Here is a 24,038-nt window from a genome sequence, read left to right as displayed (position 1 = left end):
TGGAGGACAGGGTCCTTTTTGCCCACCCTAATTCCCATAAACTGTGCAGGCTGCTCCACAAACATTCACATAGCTGCCTGCCTCGTGGCTGAGGTTGGGGGATCAGTAGCTGCTACTGTGCTAAAAGCTAAAATTAACCGAAATGAACCTCAGTTTACCATCCACATCTTGCCCTGGAAGTTGCAAGCCTTCAACAGAGTCCAGAGTTCTAAAACAGTTACATCAGATAGATTCTGCCAGTACAGTTGTCTAGAGGAGGAGACAGATTCCTGGTGCCTCTTTCTCTTCTCAGGATCCTCTCTTTGATTCATTTTTGAGTTAATTTTTGTGTATGGTGTGAAAAAAGGGGCCAAATTCACTTTTTGGAATGTGTGTATCCGGTTGTCCCAGCACCACTTGTTGAAAACACTCTTGTTTCCTTAATGAAGTACCTTATTCCTTTGTAAAAAGTAAACTGACCAGGGGCGCCTGGGTGGCTTAGTCGGTTAAGCGCCTGCCTTTGGCTCAGGTCACGGACCCAGGGTCCTGGGATTGAGCCCCATGTTGGGCTCCCCATTCAATGGGGAGCCTGCTTCTCCCTCTCCCTCTGCCCCTCCTCCCTGCCCATGCTCTTTCTTTCTCAAATAAATAAATACAATCTTTGGGGAAAAAAAAAAAAACTGACCATAAATGTGAAAGCTTATGTCTAAACTCTCAATTATGTTCCAGTGATCTATAAGGCTGTACTTATACAAACACCCATACTGTCTCTCTCATTATATGCTTGGCACATAATAGGTGTTCAGTATTTGAGTTGTATCGAAACTGAATTGGCTCAACTTATTAAAGAATATGTGTTCTTCCATTTGCCCCTTTTTTGTCTTTTTGGGGGGTTTGGTAGGGGGGCGTTGTGGGTGATTTATTTTTGCTTCTTTTCTTCCTAGTTTCTTATCAAACTGTCTTTTGAAAAATTCTGTTCTTACTCTATAAAAAAATTTTCTGCCTCACTGAAAAATACTCAAGGGCAGAGTACTTTTGGGATAGGCATGCTGGTAATGGTAATACCCATAGGAAAACTGAGGACACTGGCTGGAACTGCACTCTTTAGAGAAGTGAAATCCAGAGGCCAGTTAGTTGCCATCGTGTTATTCCTTCCATAGAATCTTAGCACTGATTTAAGCATTGTTGTATTTATTATTTAAAGTGAAATCTTACCAGAATATATTGGACATATTTAATGAAGCAGTAGACTTAGAGTTGTATGTGTAGCACTTAGCAATAGAATAACTCATGGGCAAGTTCCTTAACTTTAGTGAGGCCTTGATTACTTTATGGCAAAATAATTCTTGCTCTATCAGCCTCTTATGATGTTAATGAGAGTCAAAGTGATGCTTTACATGAGAGCTTTGCAATACGCAATGTGCTGCACAAATATTTTTAGTGTCGTTTGTTTATTAAGCAGTGATAGCAGGGAAAGGAACTTGAACTTTTGGGTCATTTGCTTACAAATATGATTAAAATGGGTAAAGTTTGAGCGTTATAGCTCAAGAATGTTGGACATATATGAAACTAATGAGAGTGAGAGGAATATTTTCTTCAGTCTCTCTTTTTTTTTTAAAGATTTATTTGAGAGAGAGAATGGGAGGAGCGGGAGAGGGAGAGAGAATCTCAAGCAGACTCTGTACTGAGCACGGAGCCCGACACAGGGTTCAGTCTCACAAACCTGAGATCATGACCTGAGCTGAAACCAAGACTCAGACACTTAACTGACTGCACCACCCAGGCGCCCCTTCAGTCTCTGTCTTTATTACAAGAAGTTGGAGAAGAAATGCTGCTTTAATTGGAGAACATGTAAAATTTCTAATTTAATGTAATTGAGTAGATTGTGATAAAATCTTGTCTCTTTATCATGGATATGTAGAATTTATGTAAAAAATATTTTTTCGGGGGCACCTGGGTGGCTCAGTCATTAAGCGTCTGCCTTCGGCTCAGGTCATGATCCCAGGGTCCTGGGATCGAGCCCCACATCGGGCTCCCTGCTCAGCCGGAAGCCTGCTTCTCCCTCCCCGACTCCCCCTGCTTGTGTTCCTGCTGTCGCTATTTCTCTCTCTGTCAAATAAATAAATAAAATCTTTAGAAAATATATATATATTTTTTCAATGTAATGTACAAGATGGAGTAATACAGAGCTACGGTAATCAAGGCAGTGTGGTATGGCATAAGGGTAGACATACAGGTTGACAGAACAGAATTGAATCCAGAAAGAAACTCTTAAATTTATGGTCAATTGATTTTGTACAACAATGCCAAGACAATTTGGTGGGGAAGGAATAATCTTCTCAACAAATAATGCTGGATATCCACATGCAGAAGAATGAGTTTGGACCCCTGGTTCACCCCATACACAAAAAAATTACTCAAAATGGATTATAGACATACATGTAAGAGCTAAAATGGTAAAGCTCTTAGAAGCAATTATAGGAGTAAATTTTCACAACTTTGAGTTAGGTAGTGGTTTCTTGCATAAATTGAACATTGTCAAAATTCAGAAATTTTGTAATACAAAGAACACTATCAACAATGTGAAAGGACAGAGCACCTGGGTGACTCAGTTGGTTAAGCGTCTGCCTTTGGCTCGGGTCGTGATCCCAGAGTCCTGGGATCAAGCCCCACATCAGGCTTCCTGCTCAACAGGGAGTCTGTTTGTCCCTTCCCCCGCCCCTCCCCCACTCATGCTCACACGTGCTTTCTCTCTCAAATAAATAGATAAAATCTTAAAAAAAAAACATGAAAGGACAACCCGCAGAATGGGAGAAAATGTTTCTAAATCATATATTTGATAAGAGACTTATATCTAGAATATATAAAGAATTCTTACAACTCAAAAGTAAAAAACAATCCAGTTAAAAAGTGGGCCAAGGATCTCAGTAGACATTTTTCCAAAAAGATAAAAAAATATCCAATAAGCACATGAAAAGATGCTTAGCACCATTAACCATGAGGGAAATGCAGCTGAAAGCCGTAGTGAGATACCACTTCACACTCACTTAGGTGGCTATGATGAATAAAGACAGATAATGGGAAGTGTTGGTGAGAATGTGAAGAAATTAGAACCCTCATATGCTACTGATGGGATTGTAAAGCGGTGCAGCCACTTTGGAAAACTATCTGGCAATTCCTCAAAAAATTAAACATAGAGTTATCATATGTTCCAGCAGTTCTACTTATAGATATATACCCAAGAGAATTGAAAACATAGCCACACAAAAACTTGTTCTTGAATGTTTATAGTAGCATTATTCATAATAGCCCAAAAGTAGAAACCACCCAAATGTCCATCAACCAATGAACGGAGAAATAAAATATCATGTATCCATCAGTGAGATACTATTTGGTAATCAGAAATGAAGTACTGATACATGCTATAATATAGGTGAACTTTGAAAGCATTGTGCTAAGTGAAAGAAGCCAGTCACAAAAGACCACATATTATATGACTTCATTTATATCAGATATCCAGAAAAGGCAGATCTATACAGACAGAATGTAGATTAGTGTTGTGCAGGGGAAACTGAGAGGGGAGGTATTAGGAAGAAATGGAGAATGACTGCTAAAAGTGCAGGGTTTGTTTTGGGGGTGATGAAACTTATTAAATTGATTGTAGTATGGTTGCACAACTCTGTATATATTAAAAACCATGGAAATGTGCATATTAAATGGGTGACTTATATGGTATATGGATAAATTTTTTTTTTTAAATCAAGCAGTACCCAACTCAAAAAAAAAAAAAAAATCAAGAAAAGGACTTCTAAGAATGTGTCTCTACTGTTTATCTTCTGGAGATACAGAAGAATCACATGGTTGATTGTCTCTTAGTTACCATTTTTCTTTCATTCTCCAGCCTTCTGGTGGCTGACTAGGTTTATTAAATGCATACACTTTTGTGTTGAATGATAGTAAATCGTAATTCATTTTTGACAGGAATTGAGTTCTCAGATTTTATCACATGATGGAGGATTCTTCAATAGACTGGAAGATGATGTTCATAAAATTCTTATTAGAGAAAAAAGAAGAGAACAGCTTACAGAATATAATGGAACAGATAATTGCGCAGCTCATGAACACAACCAGGCATGTAAAATAGAAAATTCTCTTAAAATCACAGTGAAATTAAAATGCAGTTTTCCTTTTTTAAAAAAACTTAAACAGTGGAATCCAATTATGATATGACACTACAGTTTTAGGATATCTTAGTCATTATCACGCATAGATACTTATATTAGCAAGTATGAGGTACTCCATTCATTGAATATTTATTGAGTGTGTGCTGTGTGCTAGGTACTGTTAGTCACCAGTATAGGGGAGTGGGAATACCGAGATGGGTGAGACTGTCCTTCACTTTGGTACTCAGAGCAGTGGGGATAAGAGGAGGCAGACCTATAGAATATCATTCAGCATGACGAAGGCTTGAGAGAGATGAACAATACAAATGAGGTTTTGAATAGAGAAGGTGCTAGCTCCCTCCGTGGGTGAATTGTGAAAGGTGTCTGAGGAATTGACATTTGGGATGGATGTTGAATGATGAATAAACCGTAAGCAGAGAAATGGAGGGGCCCTATGGGAAGTGTAAGAGCAGAGGCCCAGAGCTGCACAAGCCTTAGACTGAATATTCAGGAAATAGAAGGTTTTGCACTGAGATGCACAGAGTGTGTGAGGCTGGGGTAACAGGGCCAGGGAAATAGCTTGGGTTTAGATTATGAAGGTCTTTTTAAGAGGAACCAAGAAGTTGGAATTTTAACCTGTAGACCAGGGGTTGCAAACTATTGCCCACAAGCTAAGAATGGTATTCACACATATTACTCAAAAAATAAAAAAGAAAGAAAAGATCTCATCATATAGAGACCTGTAAGTCTGCATTTATTTTTCTCACCACAGCTGCTAGTCTTCTGTTTTATTTACTCCTTTCTTTCTTTTTTTTTTTTGGTCTAACTTATTCTTAAACTTTCACCTGGTCTTTACCTTATATTGACCTCTAACCCATCAATAATTGTTCTCCGCCTGAAATTTGTAGTAAGTAATTTCAGTAGTGTTCCCACAAATGCTTTCCCTTTACCTCCTTGATTTTCTCTTCTTCCCTTGTAGGTGCACAGCACTGACTTTCACAGTATTGCCTACTTTCTCTATTCTGATTTAATTCCTGGGCTGCCAGGTGTTGCTGGAAAATATATACATATTTTAAGGCAATGCTAATGTTCTGTTCTGAAAATCAGTGCAATGTAACTTTTGCCAGATCTTCATTTCTACATAACAGTCCTTTGGTTCATCTCTCTCTCTCCTTTTTTTTTTTAATTAAACTATAATAAACATACAGTGTTACATTAGTTTCAGGTATACAGTGTAACGATTCAGCAATTCAGTGCAGTTTGACTTTGACAGATTCCTACAGTGGCTGTTCCAAAATCTAAAAGCCCGTTTCCCATCCTTTTATTCTTCTGTGGATATTACCTCTTTGTTTCATTAAGATTGGTAAATTCAGTCACTCAACAAATTAAACACCTACTATGTTGTGTTATATAGGACACAAAAGAAGTCAGACCATTTTTATTCTAATGCAGCAGTATGATGGGTTTATAAATAACACTAACATAATTCCACATGGAAATCTATTTTCAACTTAGTGGCAGGAAATCCTTGCCTGTACAAAAAGTACTTGTGAGCTTCTTCCTTTCTAACATTGAATTAAATTTAATGTTTTCAAGTCTTGCCTTAACTTTTTGTATAGTCCATGCGACCATGTTAACATTTATGGTTAACATATGTGCTTCCTCTTCTCTCGTTGACTATAATTCTCCCCTTTGTGGTCCATATCTTTTTTTTTTTTAAGCCATCTCAGATCATTTTTGGATAGAAAGAATTATATTCGTGTATTTTAGTAAATAGGTGTCTCAAACCCTTCGTAGAACAAATTTTGGCATATAAAAGTTCAGTTAAATGATTAAGTAATGTTAATGATCTAGTAAGACCAAAGCAACAGTGCAGTATAGAACAAGTGTCTTTGAAGTCAACCAAACCTAATAACACAAAATACAGCTTATGTAAGCTGATAAGCTACATTGGGATGAAATTACCTGCCTCTTATGTACTGTTATTAGGAGTTGCAATTAATTAGCAGTTAAGATTTAAAATTTTTATCAGAGTATGTTGTGCAAGGTACTCAATATATAATTATTTTTGTACAAGGTAGAAAATGGCGTGTCCCAAAAAGGATGTATTGGTAAAGTGCCATGGTACTCACACAGGAATGGAGATCAGAGATGGCTTTCTAAGGAGAAAATGGCTTTTGAATTGGAATATAAAGAACAGTAGAATTTGAATATGCACAGGTGAGGGAGGAGAAACTAGAATGCCATAAGTATGGAGGCGGTGAAGTATAAACAAGCGTAATTAAAACAGAAGGACCTTTGAGGAGTATAGTATAAGTTTGGTAAGTTAGGTTGGAAAAGATTGTGGAGGATTTGAAGGCCTGGTTTATGGTTTAGTCAGTAGACAGTAAAGAATTTGTGAAGGTTTTTGAGCAGAGGACCAAGTTTTATGTGATGATAATTTCACTGCAGTGCCTATGAATGAAGTTGAAGACTAGTGTTAGGAATTAGACAGTTCTCAATATTATTAAGGGTATAGAACAACAATAGTATACTGCTAGTAGTATAGTGTAAATCGATATAACCATTTTGGAAAACTGGTATTAACTTTTTATTTATTTTTGTGGTAAAGATGCAACAGTATTTTTTTCAGCTTTAAAATGCACATCATAAAAAATAAATAAAATGCATGTCATGATGATTTGATATACATAAACATTGTGAAATGTTTCCTCCCATCTAGTTAATTAACACATTTACCATCTCACATATTTATCTTTTTTTTTTTTAGAACATTTGAGTTCTAGCCTCTTAAAACACCAATTATGCAATGCAGTATTATCAACTATAGTCACCATGGTATACATTAGATTCTCCGACCTTATTCATCTTATAGCTGAAAGTTAGGACCATTTTACCAGCCTCTCCCTTGTTCCCCTTTCCCCAGACCCTAGCAACCAGTATTAACTTTTCAAGTTGAAGATGATAAGCAGACCATATGTTCTAGAATTCTACCCTAGATTAAACCCTGGACACATGTTCAAAAAGAATGTTCAAAACTCAGTTGTTCATAATGACAAAATCTACAGGAGAAACGAATGAGCTACAGTATACATAGCAACATGAATGGATGTCAAAAACATAATGTTGATGAAAAAAGCAAGTCACCAAATAATAGTTTGATGCCATTTATATATATTTCAAAAAAAATAAATTTAATGTATTATTTAGTGATACATGTATATGCAGTAAAAGACTAACAAAGGAAGAGAATGACAATACAAAATTCATAAAATGGGATATCCTCAGGTGGGAAGGGAAAGAGATATGATTGGGAAGGGGCACATGGGGGAATGCCAAAATTTTGGTAATGTTCAAATTATTAATCTACCTATTGGGTTATTTTTACCTTATGTGTGTCATTATATATTTCTATTGCATATGCAAAATTTTTCATAATTAAAAAATTAGGATTTTCTCATAGTGTAGAGTGTAATGGGGAAAAGAAAAAGATTGAGACCATTTAGAAAAATACTTCTCTCTCTCTTTATCTCCTTCCTCTCTCCATTGTACTCTTTTCTCAAAGAAAGAAAGCTCTTCTTTTTGCCATGGTTAAATCCTCTTTTACTGTACATTAATATACTCAGGAATTTTTAAAGGTAAAAAATAAATCAACCCTAATTCACCCATTCTTTACATGTGGTTTCATTTTTGAATACCACTTTTCTAGGAAAATGACATGCATAAGTATTTTTAAAATAATTGTAACAATAAGTTATATAGTTTTGTAGCCCCTTTTGTAAACCATGCATTATATTGTCAGATCAGTATAGTGTAATTCACTTGGTCATTCATTGCCCTATTGTTGAATATTTAGGTTGTTTGGAATGGTCACTTGATATTCATTGAACATCTTCCTATGTTTAATTTTTTTATGAAATATTTTCTTGAAACAAATTCTTTTTTTTTTTTAAGATTTTATTTTTTTAAGTGATCTCTACCCAACGTAGGGCTTGAACCCATAACCCTGAGATCAGGAGTTACATGCTCCACCAACTGAGCCAGCCAGGCGCCCCTTCTTGAAATAAAATATTTTTAAAGATTTGTTTATTTATTTGAGGAGGGGGAGAGAGAGAGAGTACACACAAGTGTAGCAAACTCCTTGCTGAGTGCAGAGCCTGACAAGGAGCTCAATCCCACGACCCAGGATCATGATCTGAGCCAAAATCAAGTGTCGGACACTTAACTGACTCAGCCACCCAGGTGCTCCTTGAAAAAATTCTTAAAAGATAGTAATTGAATCAAAGGATGTAAACATCTTAGTATCAACATTGTCTTCCTAGAAGCAGGGTATGAGCTTACTAAATTGCCCACAACTTCACCAGCATTGGGTAGATCATCCACTGCTGATCTTATGGACTTCACAGCTCTGTTTTATTAATTGTCTTTGTATATCTTGCTCTTTTGCTCTGTTGATACCTATTCTCACTATGCCCAAACTCATGCCCATCATTTACTCCAAACCAAGCAGGTTGCTTGACTTCCATGATTTCTGTTTTTGGTTCTGTCATTTTATCCAGATGTCCAGACTCCAAACTTCCTTTTTCACTTTTCTGTTTTTCAAGGTCTGGGAGTTTTTAATTGAAATATTTTTCAAATCTCTGTTCTCTTCCATTTTCACGAGCACTTTTCTAATTTAGGTCCTCATTATCTCTTACTGGTATTATTTCAGTAATTTTTAACAACTCGTTTTGCCTCCTGCCTTCTAATGCTAGGAGTAATTTCCCTTATACACTGCTACCAAATGACTTTTAAAAAAGCATGACTTCCGTCATGCCACACCAAGTCCTTAAACCTCAATGTCCATTGAATCAAGTACAATATCCTTGACCTGATACGTAAGGTCCTCAGGCTCTGCTTTTCAAACTGAGAGTTCTACCTCATTTAACCAGTCCAGAAATCAATTTAGTAGGTTTATAGATAGGTAGTAGAAAAATACAATAGATAATAGAAAAAAAAGAAAAGAAAAATGTCGAGTATATGACATCTATCTATTCATATTTTATAAAATTTGTTTCTGTGTATATGTACACATACACAGCATACACACATAAGTACATATACATACACTGACGTGTGTATTCTGGATCATGATCTAAAACATTCCTTAATGTGGATCACTGTCAAATAAGTATAAAAGCATTGTTCTGTTGTGTAGTTTCAACCTAATTAACTTTAGCCATATTTTTTCCCAGATTTTCTCCTGGCTAGAGTAAAGCACACCTACACAGAATGCTCGATCTCCCCCATCTTTGCTCAAGGTTCATGTCACTTGTCATCTTCTCCCTGAAGCTTTCTCTCACTGCCCCAGCCCAAACACCAAACACAGAAGATCTGGATGTGATCTTTCCTTCTTTTTTTAACCCCACAGCATTTTGTTTTTCTCATGGCACATTTCATGCACGTTTTTATTATCATTCTTAACAGATTACAAATCCTTTGTGGTCATGGACTTTATCTTGTACATTCTTGTATCCTCATTTTAGTATATAATATTTTCTACTTAGAAGATATTTTTTCAATTTATTAATTGAAATATAGGGCTTTATAAAAATGAATGCACATTAAAACTATGGTTTTCTGTTTTTAAAAAGTGATCTTTGTTGTCTTTTTTTAAAGATTTATTTATTTTAGAGAGCGAGAGTATGTGAGTGGTGGGGAGGGAAAGAAGGAGAGGGAAAGAGAAAATCTCCAGCAGACTCCCCACTGCCCGCAGAGCCTGTCCCGGGGCTCGATCCCAGGACCCTGAGATCATGACCTGAGCCGAAACCCAAAGTCGGATGCTTAACCAACTGAACCACCCAGGTGCCCCTTTTTAGTCATCTTTTTTTTTTTAAAAAAAGATTTTATTTATTTGTCAGAGAGAGCACAAGTAGGGGGAGTGGCAGGCACAGGGAGAAGCAGGCTCCCCGCTGAGCAGGGAGCCCAATGCGACCCTGGGATCGTGACCTGAACTGAAGGCAGACACTTAATCGACTGAGCCACCCAGGCATCCCAAAAAGTCATCTTTGTTAAAGAAATTTGAAAACTACTGATAAGTGGAGAAATGATAATGGCAAAAATTAATATTTGAGGGCTTTACTATATATTTGCCAGATACTATATTAAGTACTTAAAATGGTTATTTCATTTAATTTGCACAGTTAACTATGAAGTTGGTAGATATTATCCCCCGTTTGTAGATGTAGTGGGAAAAAATGACCTTAATTTTATTCACCTGGAGAAAACTATTGATAGTTTGTTTTGGTTCTACTTTTCTTTGGATATGTATTTTTTTCCCCCTCTTATAATGTAGAAACTGTTAAATGGACCACTTTTTAGTTAAATTAAAGATGTGAGCATTTGGGGTTATTAAGTAATAATTCTTATACATTAAATAATTGAGTTTTTTAATAACTAAATTGCTTTCAGTTACCCCACACTGAGAAAAAAATATTTTAAATGTACCAGTTTGATATAACATTTCTTTGTTTAATACTAAGATTGTATACTTTCTCATGTTTATTGGTTATATGCCTTTCATATAGTTATGACTATTTTTTCCAGTTTAAATAAAATAAGATAAAAACAGAGAGGGAGGAAAACCATAAGGGTCTCATTATCTTTTGATTTTGTTTTAGTATTTTTGGAGATTTTTTCATCAAGTTAAATGTAATCAGTCTTTTCCTTTTAGTTTCCTCTCTTTGGTATTATGTTCGGAAGGGCTTTCCTACTCAAAGATGATAGATATTCTTATTCATCTAGATTTTATTTTAATGCTTAAGTGTTTCCATTTTTTCAAAATTAGAATAGTATTTTATATTATTCAATGATTCTATACTCAGTATAAAATAATTTTTATAAAAGGAAATTTTTAAACAATAAGGTGAAATTTCCATAATCTCACAAAAATAAATCTCCTAAGAGTTAGTAAATTTTTAGTGTATGTCCTTCCAGAATTTTTTCTTTGCATATAGTGAGATTGAGACCATGTGAATATATTTTATGGTTCTGTATCATTTTTAGTGATTTCAGAGTTTTCAGTTTTATAAATTTGCCATATATTTAGCCTATATCCTATTGTTGGGCATTTAAATTGATATCTAGTTTTTTGTAATAGATCTGCAGTGGAGATATCCCCCCACCTCACTACTCCATTTAAGGTAAATTCCTAGAAGTGAAATTCTTGGGCCTAATATTATATATGTTTCTAATCTGGATCCACCCCCCTTATTCCTTAAACTAGAATCTTGAAGTGCTCATCATCCTCACCTGCCACATTCAACTGCTAATAAAATACTGTAGATTCTGCTCCCAAATAATTTCTCATATGGTACACTTCTCTCCATCTAAACTGCTTCTAATCTCAGGCATGATCTTCACTGACGTGGGCTTGCAGTAGCAATTAAAGGGTTTTTCCACCTCTTTTAGGAAGTCTAATGCATTTTCCACAGCAGCCAAAGTGATCCCTTAAAAGCATAAATGTAACATGAGTAGAAAGCTGATAGTCCTGCTCAAATTCCTTCACTGCTTCACAAGGCCCTCCAAGATTACGCCTCTTGTCTTATACTATCTTCCCCCTCACTAAACTCCAACCATACTGGCCTCTTTTTCCTTCACATTCTCTAGGCTCGCTCCTTCCTGCCTTGGGGCCTTTAAACATACTGTTCTTTTTACTTGGAAATCTCTTATCTCCACTTTTTGCTTAGCCAGTTCCTTCCCATCACTCAAAGTTCATCTTAAGTGTCACTACCTCAGAGAGAGCTTCCCGAATCCACAAGGGAATAATCCACATTATTTCCTTCATAGCATTATGCTTTTTTCTTCATAGCTTAAACCTCGCTTTCTAATTGCAGCATTTATGTTTGTATCTGCCTCCTCTCCCAGACAAGTCCCATGAGAGCGAGAGTCGTTTCAGCTCTCTTCACCATAGTCCATGCAGCACCTAGTAGTTAGGTGCTCAGAGAGAACCTTTAGAGTTAGTTCATGTTGCCACATCACTCATTAGATAAATAGAACGAATTTATACTCTTATTTGACTTTGGGATGATTTTTTTACATTTAAATTTGTCTGGGTATGTGGTGCAAGATGGCAGGGATTTATTTAACTTGATTTTTTTCCCCAGTTAGCCACTTATCCTGTAACCTACATTTATTCTGTAATTCAGCCTTTTCTCACTTCTTTAAAATACCATAATTATATTACTGTAAATTCTTATATCTTAAATATCTTTCTGGACTTTCTTTTCTGGTACACTGTTCTGTCAACCCAGGTGCCCTGACCACACTATTGTTATTTTTGCTCTGTGGTATACAGTTATTTGGTAGGCAAATTCTTCTTCATTGCATTCATTGCATTCATTGCATTAACTTTTTGTTTCCCAGATGAAGTTTTGACTGGAATTTCAGTTGAAATTTTATTGAATTTACAAAGTAATATTTATTTTTCCCATCTACAAACATACTTTGTTCCATGTCCTTTTCAATATTTTACAATTTTCTTTATAGATCCTAAACATTTCTGAATTTTATTTTTAGGGATTTATTTATAGCTACTGGGGGAAATGGTTTTTCTAGTTACATTTTCTACCTGCTAATTGCTGATATAGAGAAAAGTTCTTAATTTGGGGGTTTTGTTCTTTGTTATTTATTTATTTTGTATAGTTATAAAATAATTATAAATTATAAAATAATTATAAAAATTCATTACTATTTATTACTTCTCATAAGTTTTAAATTCTTTTGGGTTTTAAAGATAGACTAATAACAACTTGTAACAGAGCACTTTTAATATGTTTATTCCAGTATAGAAATATTTCAAAGCTCTGATATTATTCTGTTATGTTTGTAGCTTGAGATTAATCATAAATATCTTATTTGCTTTCACTGTAATAATTACAATTATATATTTGAGTAGAAGTAGAAATGTAGTCAGCAGTTTAAGGTTGCTTTAGAAAATGAATTGAAATCAGGAAAATCGGGATTTTTTTTCCTGTTAAACTTTTCACAAAGGAATATTGCAAACCAGAATCGGTAAGCCTATCTTAGTTTTTTCTTTCCTTTTTTTTTTTTTTTAAGATTTTATTTTTAAGTAATCTCTATACCCAAAGTGAGGCTCAATGAGCTCAAAACCCTGAGATCAAGAGTCACATGCTCTACTGACTGAGCCAGCCAGGCACCCCAGAACTATCTTAGTTCTAAAATAGTGTTTTTCTCCCACAGGAAGTAGTTCTGAAAGATGGAAGAATTGAAAGACTAAAGTTGGAACTTGAAAGGAAAGATGCTGAAATCCAGAAGCTGAAAAATGTGATCACTCAATGGGAGGTTTGTAATTATTTACTGCTAATTCTATAAAATTGCACTTTTCTGGTTTTCTTTTATGTTAATATATATAATATTTGATTAATTCAGAATAATATTTCTGCTGTTTATGTTTTTAAACTCATTTAATGATATAAAATCTGAATGACAATATGATTTTTAATCATGTGAAAATATATATAACATTAAATTTGCCATTTTAACCATTTTTAAGTATATAATTTATTGGCATTAATTATCTTCACAGTGTTGTGTAGTTATCAACACTATCTATTTCCAGAACTTTTTCATCATCCCAAATTCTGTACCCATTAAATAACTTCCCATTTCCCTTTTCTTGCAGCCCTCTAATAACCTCTAATCCCAATGAATTTGCTTTATTCTAGATACTTCATATAAGTGGAATCATATTTGTCTTTGTGTGTCTAGCTTAATTCACTTAGCGTAATGTTTTCAAGTTTCATCCATGTTTTTGCATGTATCAGAATTTCATTCTTTTTATGGCTGAATGATAGTCCATTGTGTATATATATATATATATATATATACTACATTTTGTTTATTCTGTTTATGGACACTTGCATTGTTTCCACCATTTCACTATTGTGAACAATGCTGCCATGAACATTAGTGTACAAGTATCTGAGTCCCTACTTTCAGTTCTTTTGGGTATATACCTAAAAGTGGAATTGCTGGATCCTATAGTAATTCTATGTTTAACTTCTGGAGAAACTGCCAGATTGTTTTCCATAGCACCTGCACCATTTTACATTCCCATGATCAATGTACAAAGGATCCAGTTTCTCCACATCCTCGTCAACACTTGTTATTTATACAATTTTTTTTAAGCCAAGAGCTACATGTTACTCTTTTACTTGCAAGGATTCCTTAGGCTTTTCAAAAAATCTCTTATTCATCTCAAGTGTCATTCTTTTTCGACTAATATTTATTCACTCAACAGTTATTTATTGAGTGCCTATAATGTGCCAGGTACTTTTCTGGGCCCCACATAATGTAATAGTGAAAAAAATGATAAATCAAGTTCCAGCCCTGATGGTTCTTATATTTTCCTTTCTCCTTTACACATGCCTTTAGGAATCATCCCAGCTAAAACCTTTTTTTTGGACTGCATCCACCCATCTCCCTTAGCTTTTTCTTTGTGATTTATATTTTCCTTTTCTTTTGTTGGGCACAACAAAGATAAAGAAGTTGTGGCATGTGTGTGTGTGTGTGCATGCGTGTGTGTGTGATGGAATATCATTCAGCTATAAAAAGAATGAAATCTTGCCATTTGCAACAACATGGATGGATCTAGAGAATATAATGCTAAGTGAAATAAACCAGTTAGAGAAAGACAAACACCATATGATCTCACTCATATGTGGAATTTAAGAAACAAAACAAAAGGGGAAAAATGAGAGACAAACCAAGAAACAGATTATTAACTATAGAGAACAAACTGATGGTTACCAGAGGGGAGGTGGGTGGAAGGATGGGGGAAATAGGTGATGGGGATTAAAGAGTACACTTATGATGAAAAAAATAGAATTAAATAAATAAACTCAAAGCTTCATAAATTATGGGCAGAAAAAAAAGAACTGCAATTAGAACCACTGGATTGGTGCTAAGTATATATATACTTCAATTCTTACTGAAAAACTCGACCTAAATATATTATAAGATGTATATAAATATATTTATAAGATGCATATAAAATATATATATATGTGTGTGTGTGTATATATACACACACACACACACACACACACACATACATGAGGCCTGGAGTGAAGACAGTGTAGTAAAACAATGAAGAGCTATGGAGTGTGAGAGGAAGAGCACATTTTGAATAGGTTTGGGCAGAGAGGACTGTATATATTCATTACTGGTTTATTATCAGCAATTTACTGGATAGAGTGTTTAGTAAAAGCCCATTTTGTGTATGCTAAGTTTGAAATGGCTATGGATGTAGGCATAGATGTTCAGGATGCAGCTGAACTCACAATATATGTATTGTTTAACGTAGTTAACTTAAGTTCTCTCTTTTTCATGAAATTAAAAATACTAATAAGGGTCCTGTATATTTCATTTATGCTCTTATAAATTGCATGGCATTAGTATGTTACACATTTTGTTTTTATAGATAAATTTCCTATTCAGGGTTGTATATACAAAACTATATATGCTATTTTTATGGACAACATAAAGATTTTTCATAGGTGATTTTGCTTATTTGTGATTCTTGCTTTATGAGCTGACTTTAGACCCGAAGGCTGCTGCAAGAGGTGTCTCTGTACACTGATCTGTACCTTGGACAAAAGACTTGAGCTGGAGATAGAGTTTGGCAAGATATTAACATTGATTGAGGCCCTGGGAGAGAATTTCTTAGATACAGTTTCATATTCATAGTGGATATATATTCATAGTGAATATACTTGTAGCTAACTATGTATGTTTTTCCCCTTCATATTTTTATGTGTCCATCTGACTTACCTAAGCTTCTCAAAAGTTCTGCTTCCTTTATATTTACTGTGGTGTTTACTTCTGTTCAGGGTATTGTCTGCAATATCACTGAATATCATTACTGGTTTATTATCAGCAATTTACTGGATAGAGTGTTTAGTAAAAACCATCTCTATTTGCCTTGATTTAAAATACATTCAAAATGTTTTACAAGACAGATTTTTGAATCAGTAACTTCTGTACTTCTGTGCCTACATGTTAAGAGAATAAATTACAGGTTTCTTATACTGATCTGCTTTCTTTCCCTGATCTTTTGTTTTTCCATAATGTATTAAATGTATTGTTTTCTATAATGTATTAATATATTAAATATTTATAAATAATTAAGTCTGTTTAAGATATGTTAAATAAGGTATTGTAGGGAGAAAATTCCTTGGAATAAAGATGTTAATGTGGGAACATATTTCCTCTTGTTCATAAGTGTATAACTGTGTCATCTATGTATTATGAGAAGCTAAATCATTTGGAAAAAGAAATTGAAAAAGAATTGAAAGATATTCCAGTGAATTACTAATTCATATCAGCTAAAAGTTACTTTAACAACATATAGTTAATGAAATAATGAGAGATTAATAAAGCCTTAAATGAGCAGACATAGTACTGTGCTGTATAGTTCTGTAACTACTGTGTGTGTGTACCTAGGCACTCTCAGTAGTTAGTAGCCACATATTGGACAATGGCAGATAGAGAACACATGCAGAAAGTTCTAGTATAGAACTGGACAGTTTAGTCTAGAGCTGTGAATTATCTTCCTTTGTTTTCATCTAATTATTTTGAATTGTATAGGGTTTTAAGGAAAAAAAGAGAAAGAACTTCAAGAAAATTTAGTATTATCCTGAATTTTCTCCAGTTTTATCTCTTCTTTATTTTCCACCACCTATAATATTAATTTCTAGTATTGTACCATGGAATTAATTTAGGAGGAGATAGTACTGAATACATTTTCCTCCATCCTACTTCTTTCAAAAGTAATTTCTGTCTTTCAGCAAGCCTAGAATTCATAGCTCCATAAGTTCAGAGTAAATCATTAATTACACCATTTACTTTAAATTAAATCTTTTTTCTTTGACTATTAGGCAAAGTATAAAGAAGTAAAGGCAAGAAATGCACAGTTATTGAAAATGCTTCAGGAAGGTGAAAGTAAGTGATCTGTGTGTTTTTAGAATTAAAAGTAACCTTAAAAAATATTTGAAGATAATTTTTCAAGATATATGATTAACTCAATAAAATAAAAAATTTTCCCAGAGTGATTCAGATTGAATTGTTGCCGATTATTTTATTATTACAAGTTACTCTTATAGCACCTTAGTATAACACAAGTTTCCAACTATTCAGGTAAGAGAAAGCTTGAAATTTCAATTCTTATAAAGTATTGGACTACATTCAGCAGGAAACCAAGAATAGACCTTGCTTAAGATTCTCTTTTCAATTATTAGAGGAGAATGCCTATCATCATTTTAGGTTTTCCTTCTCCCCTTCCCCCAAGTCTTTTTTTTTTTTAATTCATTTATTGATTTTAGAGCGAGAACGAGAGAGAGAGAGAAAATGTGTGTGCACACATGAGCAGGGGGAAGAGCAGAGGGAGAGGGACAAGCAGATTCCGTGCTGAGCACAGACCTAACATGGGGCTCGATCTCACAACTCTGAGATCATGACCTGAGCCAAAACCAAGATTTGGACACTTAACCAACTGAGCCACCCAGGCGCCCCTCCCCAACTCTTTATACTTTTGCGGCCCTCTCTAAACTTTGGCAATATTTCACCAGCAGGAAGCCAAGGAAATCAATCAAAAATGATTAGAGATAATTACATTAGTAAAGTAGATGTTATATGAAGCCCCTCCACAACATCAGTAGCATTCCTGATTATGTATACCTAGTGATATTTACCTTGAAAGTTCTATGAAAATTTTTCATTCATAACAGAAAAGGAAGTGTGTTAGTTTTTTTAATATGAAGCTCATGCAAAGGAAATTATAAATCATAAAAGTCACATAGAAAGACCTGAATAAGAGAAAATCTTCTGAATAGACAGAATTAAATTTAATAAAGTTTTCCCTATTAATAAGTGTCAGTGATATCCCAAATAGATCTCTTGTGTGTACTGTATAGTGTTCAAGAAATTGTGAAACTCACCTTGAATCAGAATAAACAAGATACCAAAAATTGAAGATACTGGGAGTGGAATTGTCCAATCAAAATTGTAAACTATATTAAAAAACAGTTATCAAAACATATGAGTAAAAACCAGGAATCATGTTCAGTTGAACAGAATATATGGTGTTGAAATAGATTCAAACTTACTGTTTGATAACTTTACTATTTTTTATAATCTAACTTATACAGCTTAACTATGATGAAATAGAAGTTAAAGAATAATGGGGAAAGGCATTATTTGAAGAAGTTAAAGAATAATGGGGAAAGAATATTCTGAGATTAATTTAGATCTGTGCATGTAATAGAGTTCCATGTGGATCATGTGGATCATTTAATAGATCTGTGGATGTTAGAGTTCCATGTGGATCATTTAATGAACAAAATTATGAAAAATAATTGTTTACAAGCTATATTTCTAATTGAAGAAATTAGGGGTATCATTGGACATTGGATGCATGATTTTTAAATATGTGAAAACAGTAATATTCCTATTTAGGGAAACATTTGTGAAAAGTGAGAAAGTTAACTGATAAAAACTTTCTCTCAAAAATACATTTAAAATGGCTACCAGTAAATAACATCAGTGTCCATACTGTATACTATAAAAAAATCCAAGTAGGGATGCCAGGCTGGCTCAGTTGGTAAAGCATGCGACTCTTGATCTCAGGGTCATGAGTTCAAGCCCCATATTGGGTGTAGAGATTACTTTAAAAAAAATAACAAGTAGCACAGTGATGGGCATTAAGGAGGGCACGTAATGTGATGAGCACTTGGGGGTTATACACAACAAATTACTCATTGAACACTACATCAAAAACTAGTGATGTACTACATGTTGGCTAATTGAATTTAAGTTTAAAAAAATCCAAGTAGAAGAATTTTATATAGAACCATTACATAAAAAATATAGTACGTTAGAGCACACATATGCTAGCATTTATAATGTGAGTGTGAATACAGTCAGCTCCATTATAACGCAACACATATTCTTAAAAATTACCAATCTCTGCAAAAGCACACAATTAAAACCACAAGGTTTATGGGGAAATGGGATTAGGAGGGTGCAACACTCAAAAAAAAAACTTCATCAGAGACACATTTAAAAAAAGTTGGGAGCCTAATAAAAACAGTAACACAGTTTTACACATGTTAAAGTGGTTAAACACAAATACTATAATAAGTATGGCACTTTACCTGAAAGACTGCCTTAAGTTTGCTTGAGGAAATAGGCCTCAGAGGGTCCGCAGATTGTGTGTTACTATGAAGCAGTGGAAGGATGGAAAGTTGGTGTGGTTCTTAACAGTGGACAGAAATAGCTGGTTGATATTTGAGGTGTGTGCATGGGTACTGTTTTCTGTATTTGTGAAATTATGCTCAAGCAAATGCAAAATTCATGTTATGTTCAAGTTGTTTCATAATACAGCAATCTCAATGAAACAAATACGTGTTTTCAAAACAAGCATGTTATTGGAAAACTGACTATAATTGAAATGTTACATAATTCTTAAAAATCACTAGTTCTAAGTGACTATGCCTAATTCTGGGGAGCGGGGAGGTAAAAGTTACCAAGTTGAATCTTGAGAGACTGTGATTTGATTCTTGATGCAGTGTCTCACTTCACTGCATTAAACTATGACAGATAAATTTGAATTACAGTGTTATATTGGTAGAGCTGTGGTGATAACAGTACTCATATATTTGATCTTTTCCTCCTTCACTAAATTTATTACAGTTTTACCTCTTCAGTCTCTCCTAGTTTTGTCTTCAAAGTCGACGAGTTAGTTTTTCATGTATTATAACCATTACTATGGGTTAAAGAAGTTGTTAGCCATGTGAAGATTTTTAAAGCTTAGGAAACCTAGGGGCCGAAATGTAGATAAATCTCTTGCTTCCCCAAAGAGGGAAAACCTCTAGACAAAGGAATAGTTCTAAAAGACCACAGGTGTATGTAATCAGTTATCATATGAGCTACATTTACTTGACGGTGCTTTATTGGTATGAACAGTCAAATCAAAATCATTTTTGTGGGCCTTACGGTACTGCTCGCCCTGACAATTTAACAAAACAAAACAAAACAAAAACATTCTACCTTGCTTTTAAAATCCTGCTTTAAGATTAGTCAAGATATTTGTTTTATCCCTATGAGAAATTGTTTCTGTCCTTGTCCTCTTTAGAATAGCTGGAAAAAAATTTTCTTTCAAGATATCTATACAATTAATATTTTAACACCACAGAAAATGTGAAATTTCCAAGAAAAACTGCTGTAGTAATAATGATCAGAATTTACCAGTGAAAAAATAAGAGCTATATAGAACTAAGAAATACATTCATTCAGTATAAGGACAATTAATCTTTGCCCAACTGCACTGCTGTCTTGGTTCACTAAAGTATTGTTCAAGTATTTGAGTGATTAAAAAGATTATACTGCTGTTTTTCCTTTCTTGTCAGTGAAAGATAAAGCAGAAATACTTCTGCAAGTTGATGAATCACAAAGTATCAAGAATGAGCTAACTATACAGGTAAGAAAAACTGAAATATACAGGACTGATTTTCTTAAGCTATTTTTCTTTAGTCCTAAATTATGAAACTTGGTTAAACAAAAATACAGCCCATCAACACTGTGATAAAGTGAAACAAATTATACTCCATTATTACCATGTAACAGCAAATGAATGAAGATTCTGTTTACTGTGCTGAGGGAGGGAGTTATGTCCTGAAGACTAAGGGAAGATAAGGTTGTGTTTTACCTGATGCAGACTCATATAGAGATAAAAAGGGCAGATAGAATTTATCCTATTCATGGATTTGACTTTTCCCCTTCTCATCCTTACTCTGCATTTTCTCTTAGAATAGTGAGCTTCTCCTCTTCATCTTTAATATATAACTGAGTAAAATGCTTAACTGAAATTGTGTGTGTGCTTGGTGGACAGGAGGTGGTTCTCCTCTGATGTCTGTTCATCTAGTAATCAAATTCATCATTGTGAGTAAATATTAAGAATTAAGAGTATTTGCCTAAAGAGACAGCCTTTTTTAAATTGAATGTTTGGTTATAGGTGACTTCACTTCATGCCGCATTAGAACAAGAAAGATCTAAAGTGAAAGTATTACAAGCAGAACTAGCCAAATACCAGGTATGCTTTTATAATTTTGAAAGTGTTCTTACACAAATAATACATTTAGAATAGATACTATGTGAAAATAAAGCACTATTTTATTCAGTCCAAAATCTGTTTGCCAAACATATTAATAATTTTGTTGTTATTGGTCGTATAATTTACACTTTAGAAAATGTTAGGGTTATCCTAAATATTGGTACATACAGCAATAACTAAAGTAAAATCCTTGGTACATGATGTGGCATATGTGTCAGTGAATCATATTGAGGGACAGTACATAATAACATTTGTCCTATTATATAAATTTGATCACTTGGGTACAACAGTTTCTTCTAGATATCTGCATTGTAAAGATATCTTTTCCCCTTTATAATTAATAAATATGTGAAGTGATACTTTGAGATTGTGTGACTATCCTTTTCTTTTTACCCAGTGGTTTTAGCTTCCATTGATGATATTTGTATCAGTTATTATTTTGGTGGTTGCAAAAATAGTGACTTTTTCTAATTCTATTATTTCTTCTGCATTTACAAGCTGGCATTCAGCATTTTTTTCTGGACGAAGCAGTAAAAAAAAAAATCAGTTCTTTGTTTCAATATATGTGTATATGTATATATGTGTATATACACACACACACATATATTTGTATGTATGTATGTGTGTCTAAGTCATGATATAAAAATGTGTTAATGTGGGGGGTCATAGTCGAAAAGGTTGGAAAGCCACCACTGTTGGCCTGGAGAACATAGAAGTTTTAACAGCCCCAGGTTTGACCTCTCATCAGTCTAGGAAGGAGAATTCCCTTTGCCTGGGATACTTCAAAAAGGATTCTTGAATTTTGTGTGGGGTTTTTTGTTTTGTTTTGTTTTTGTTTTTAATCTTGTTGAAACACAAGGTAAGAGTTTTAAGCTGTGTAACACCGGTACTTACGCATAGTGGGTATCTACTTTGTAGGAAAGTTTTTAGTAAATGTATTTGTATTTTCCTGCTACAGGAAATAAATTTTGTTTTTAATACATGGTATTACACATCTCAGGTCCCATATACTCTCTTCTACTTTTTTTTCTCTGAATGAATCTGTGCAAAACTTTTATTTGGTCAGGAATGAATAATGGCATTCTTATACTTGATTTTTTTTTTATAAAAAAGGTTGATGTAGAAATGTATGTGACCACCAAGAGGGAAGTTATGAGCAGAACAAGGATGAAAGCAACAAAGAGTAGCTGCCAACACTAGTAAATGGGTCTGGATTCCATGTGCCCCTGATAGAACCACCAGTTTAAGAAATGCACTTCCACAGACAAGTTCTAGTTCCCAAACTTGGCTGACCACGAAAGTGACCAAGAATCACTTGGGAACTTTATGAATTACAGGTTGTTCAGCCCACTTCTGGTAATTATAAATAAATAGATCCGGGACAAAGTCTAGACATCAGAATTTGAAAAATATTACCACTTTAGGTGATTCTATTGATCAACTAAGTTTGGGTATCATTGCCATAATTTATAAAAATGGAGGAGAAAACTATAAAATTATTGTAAGGAAAATACATCAAACCATTACTTATGGTTAAAATGGGGGATTGAATAGTTAAGGATGATTTTAATTTTCTTTTTTGTACCTTGGTACTTTCTGTATTTCTACAACGAGTATTTGCTTTTTAAATTAGAGTCAGGCAGAAAATGTTATGTTAAAAGTTATGTAAAAAACTTCTTTTAAACTCCTACCTCTTTCCTTGGGTCAAGTAAAATTTCATAGGTCGAGTTTCATTTGGAGCAAATTAAATACAGATTCATATATGTCACTGAGCAATATGAAAAGTATAACCTGCTTTTCAACCCACTGATGAACAAAATCAGATTTCTAATGCTGTCTAATATGAACAAGACTAACTTGGATTAGAAATTGAATTACTCTAAAAGGTAATGAACTGAATTAGCAAATTTGCTGATTATATGAAGCAAATTGTTTATTTTAGTATTGATCAAAAATTACATATTTTTAAAAACCTGGGACAGTCCAAATGAGCTCTAAAAAATAAAATATTGGTGATCTTACTGAGTCTAAACTAACTCAAGTGGAAGTAACTGCTTCATACAACCTGCTTTAACCATTTGTAAAAAAATAACCTTGTAAAAATAATTCAGTGGTATGCACATTCAAATTTACAACAAACTCAAAAAAATTGCTTGTTCCTCATACTCAAAATGCCTTTGGTCTCATTTATTCTTAAAATGAAAATGCCCCCAAAATGATACTTCCTAAATAATTTGCCCTATTTTTCTTTACAGGGTGGCAGAAAAGGGAAAAGAAACTCTGAATCCGACCAGTGTAGGTGATTCCATTAGCCTTTGAGGTCAACACAAAAATTAAAACTTTCAGGGTTTTGCAAAAATGTATATATTTAATGCTGTGCAACTGCTAAACTATGCAGTTTTTGTTGAAGAAACTTTAAAATGATTAGCTCACTAACAGTCTATAATTTTATGTCCTTTTGGCTTAAAGTGAAAAGAAGAAAAATAGAATTCCAGCAGAACTCAATGATTATTGTTTACTATCCATACTTCTTATCACTTTAGTTTTTCATCAGTCAATAAAATTAATTTACTCTTCCATTAATATGTTTGATTTTTTAAATTTTCAGAAACAATGTGAAAGTATTATTAGTTAATTGGATTGTTTAAGTTCAGTGAATATTTACTCAGCACTTTCTGCATGCTAAACCCTATAGGACCTGCAAAATAAGTGAAAAATGGTGAATA

General features: G+C 34.0%; 1 protein-coding gene across 1 annotated transcript; it reads left to right on the top strand.

The window, feature by feature from the left end:
* Positions 1-3,957: 3,957 nt before the first annotated feature.
* On the top strand, positions 3,958-23,895 carry GKAP1 (G kinase anchoring protein 1; the record flags this gene model as incomplete). The annotated part of the gene is made up of 6 exons (XM_081802902.1): positions 3,958-4,110; positions 13,383-13,484; positions 17,081-17,144; positions 20,609-20,679; positions 21,214-21,291; positions 23,568-23,895. Coding segments are annotated over 6 exons (516 nt in total), but the record flags the coding sequence as incomplete, so codon positions are not given.
* Positions 23,896-24,038: the final 143 nt, after the last annotated feature.

Source organism: Leptonychotes weddellii, chromosome 14 (genome assembly GCF_054177405.1).
Source record: "Leptonychotes weddellii isolate Sample4059 chromosome 14, ASM5417740v2, whole genome shotgun sequence".
Taxonomy (NCBI): Eukaryota; Metazoa; Chordata; class Mammalia; order Carnivora; family Phocidae; genus Leptonychotes; species Leptonychotes weddellii.
Note: the sequence above shows the minus strand (reverse complement) of the source record. Positions and strands in the feature narration are given on the sequence as shown.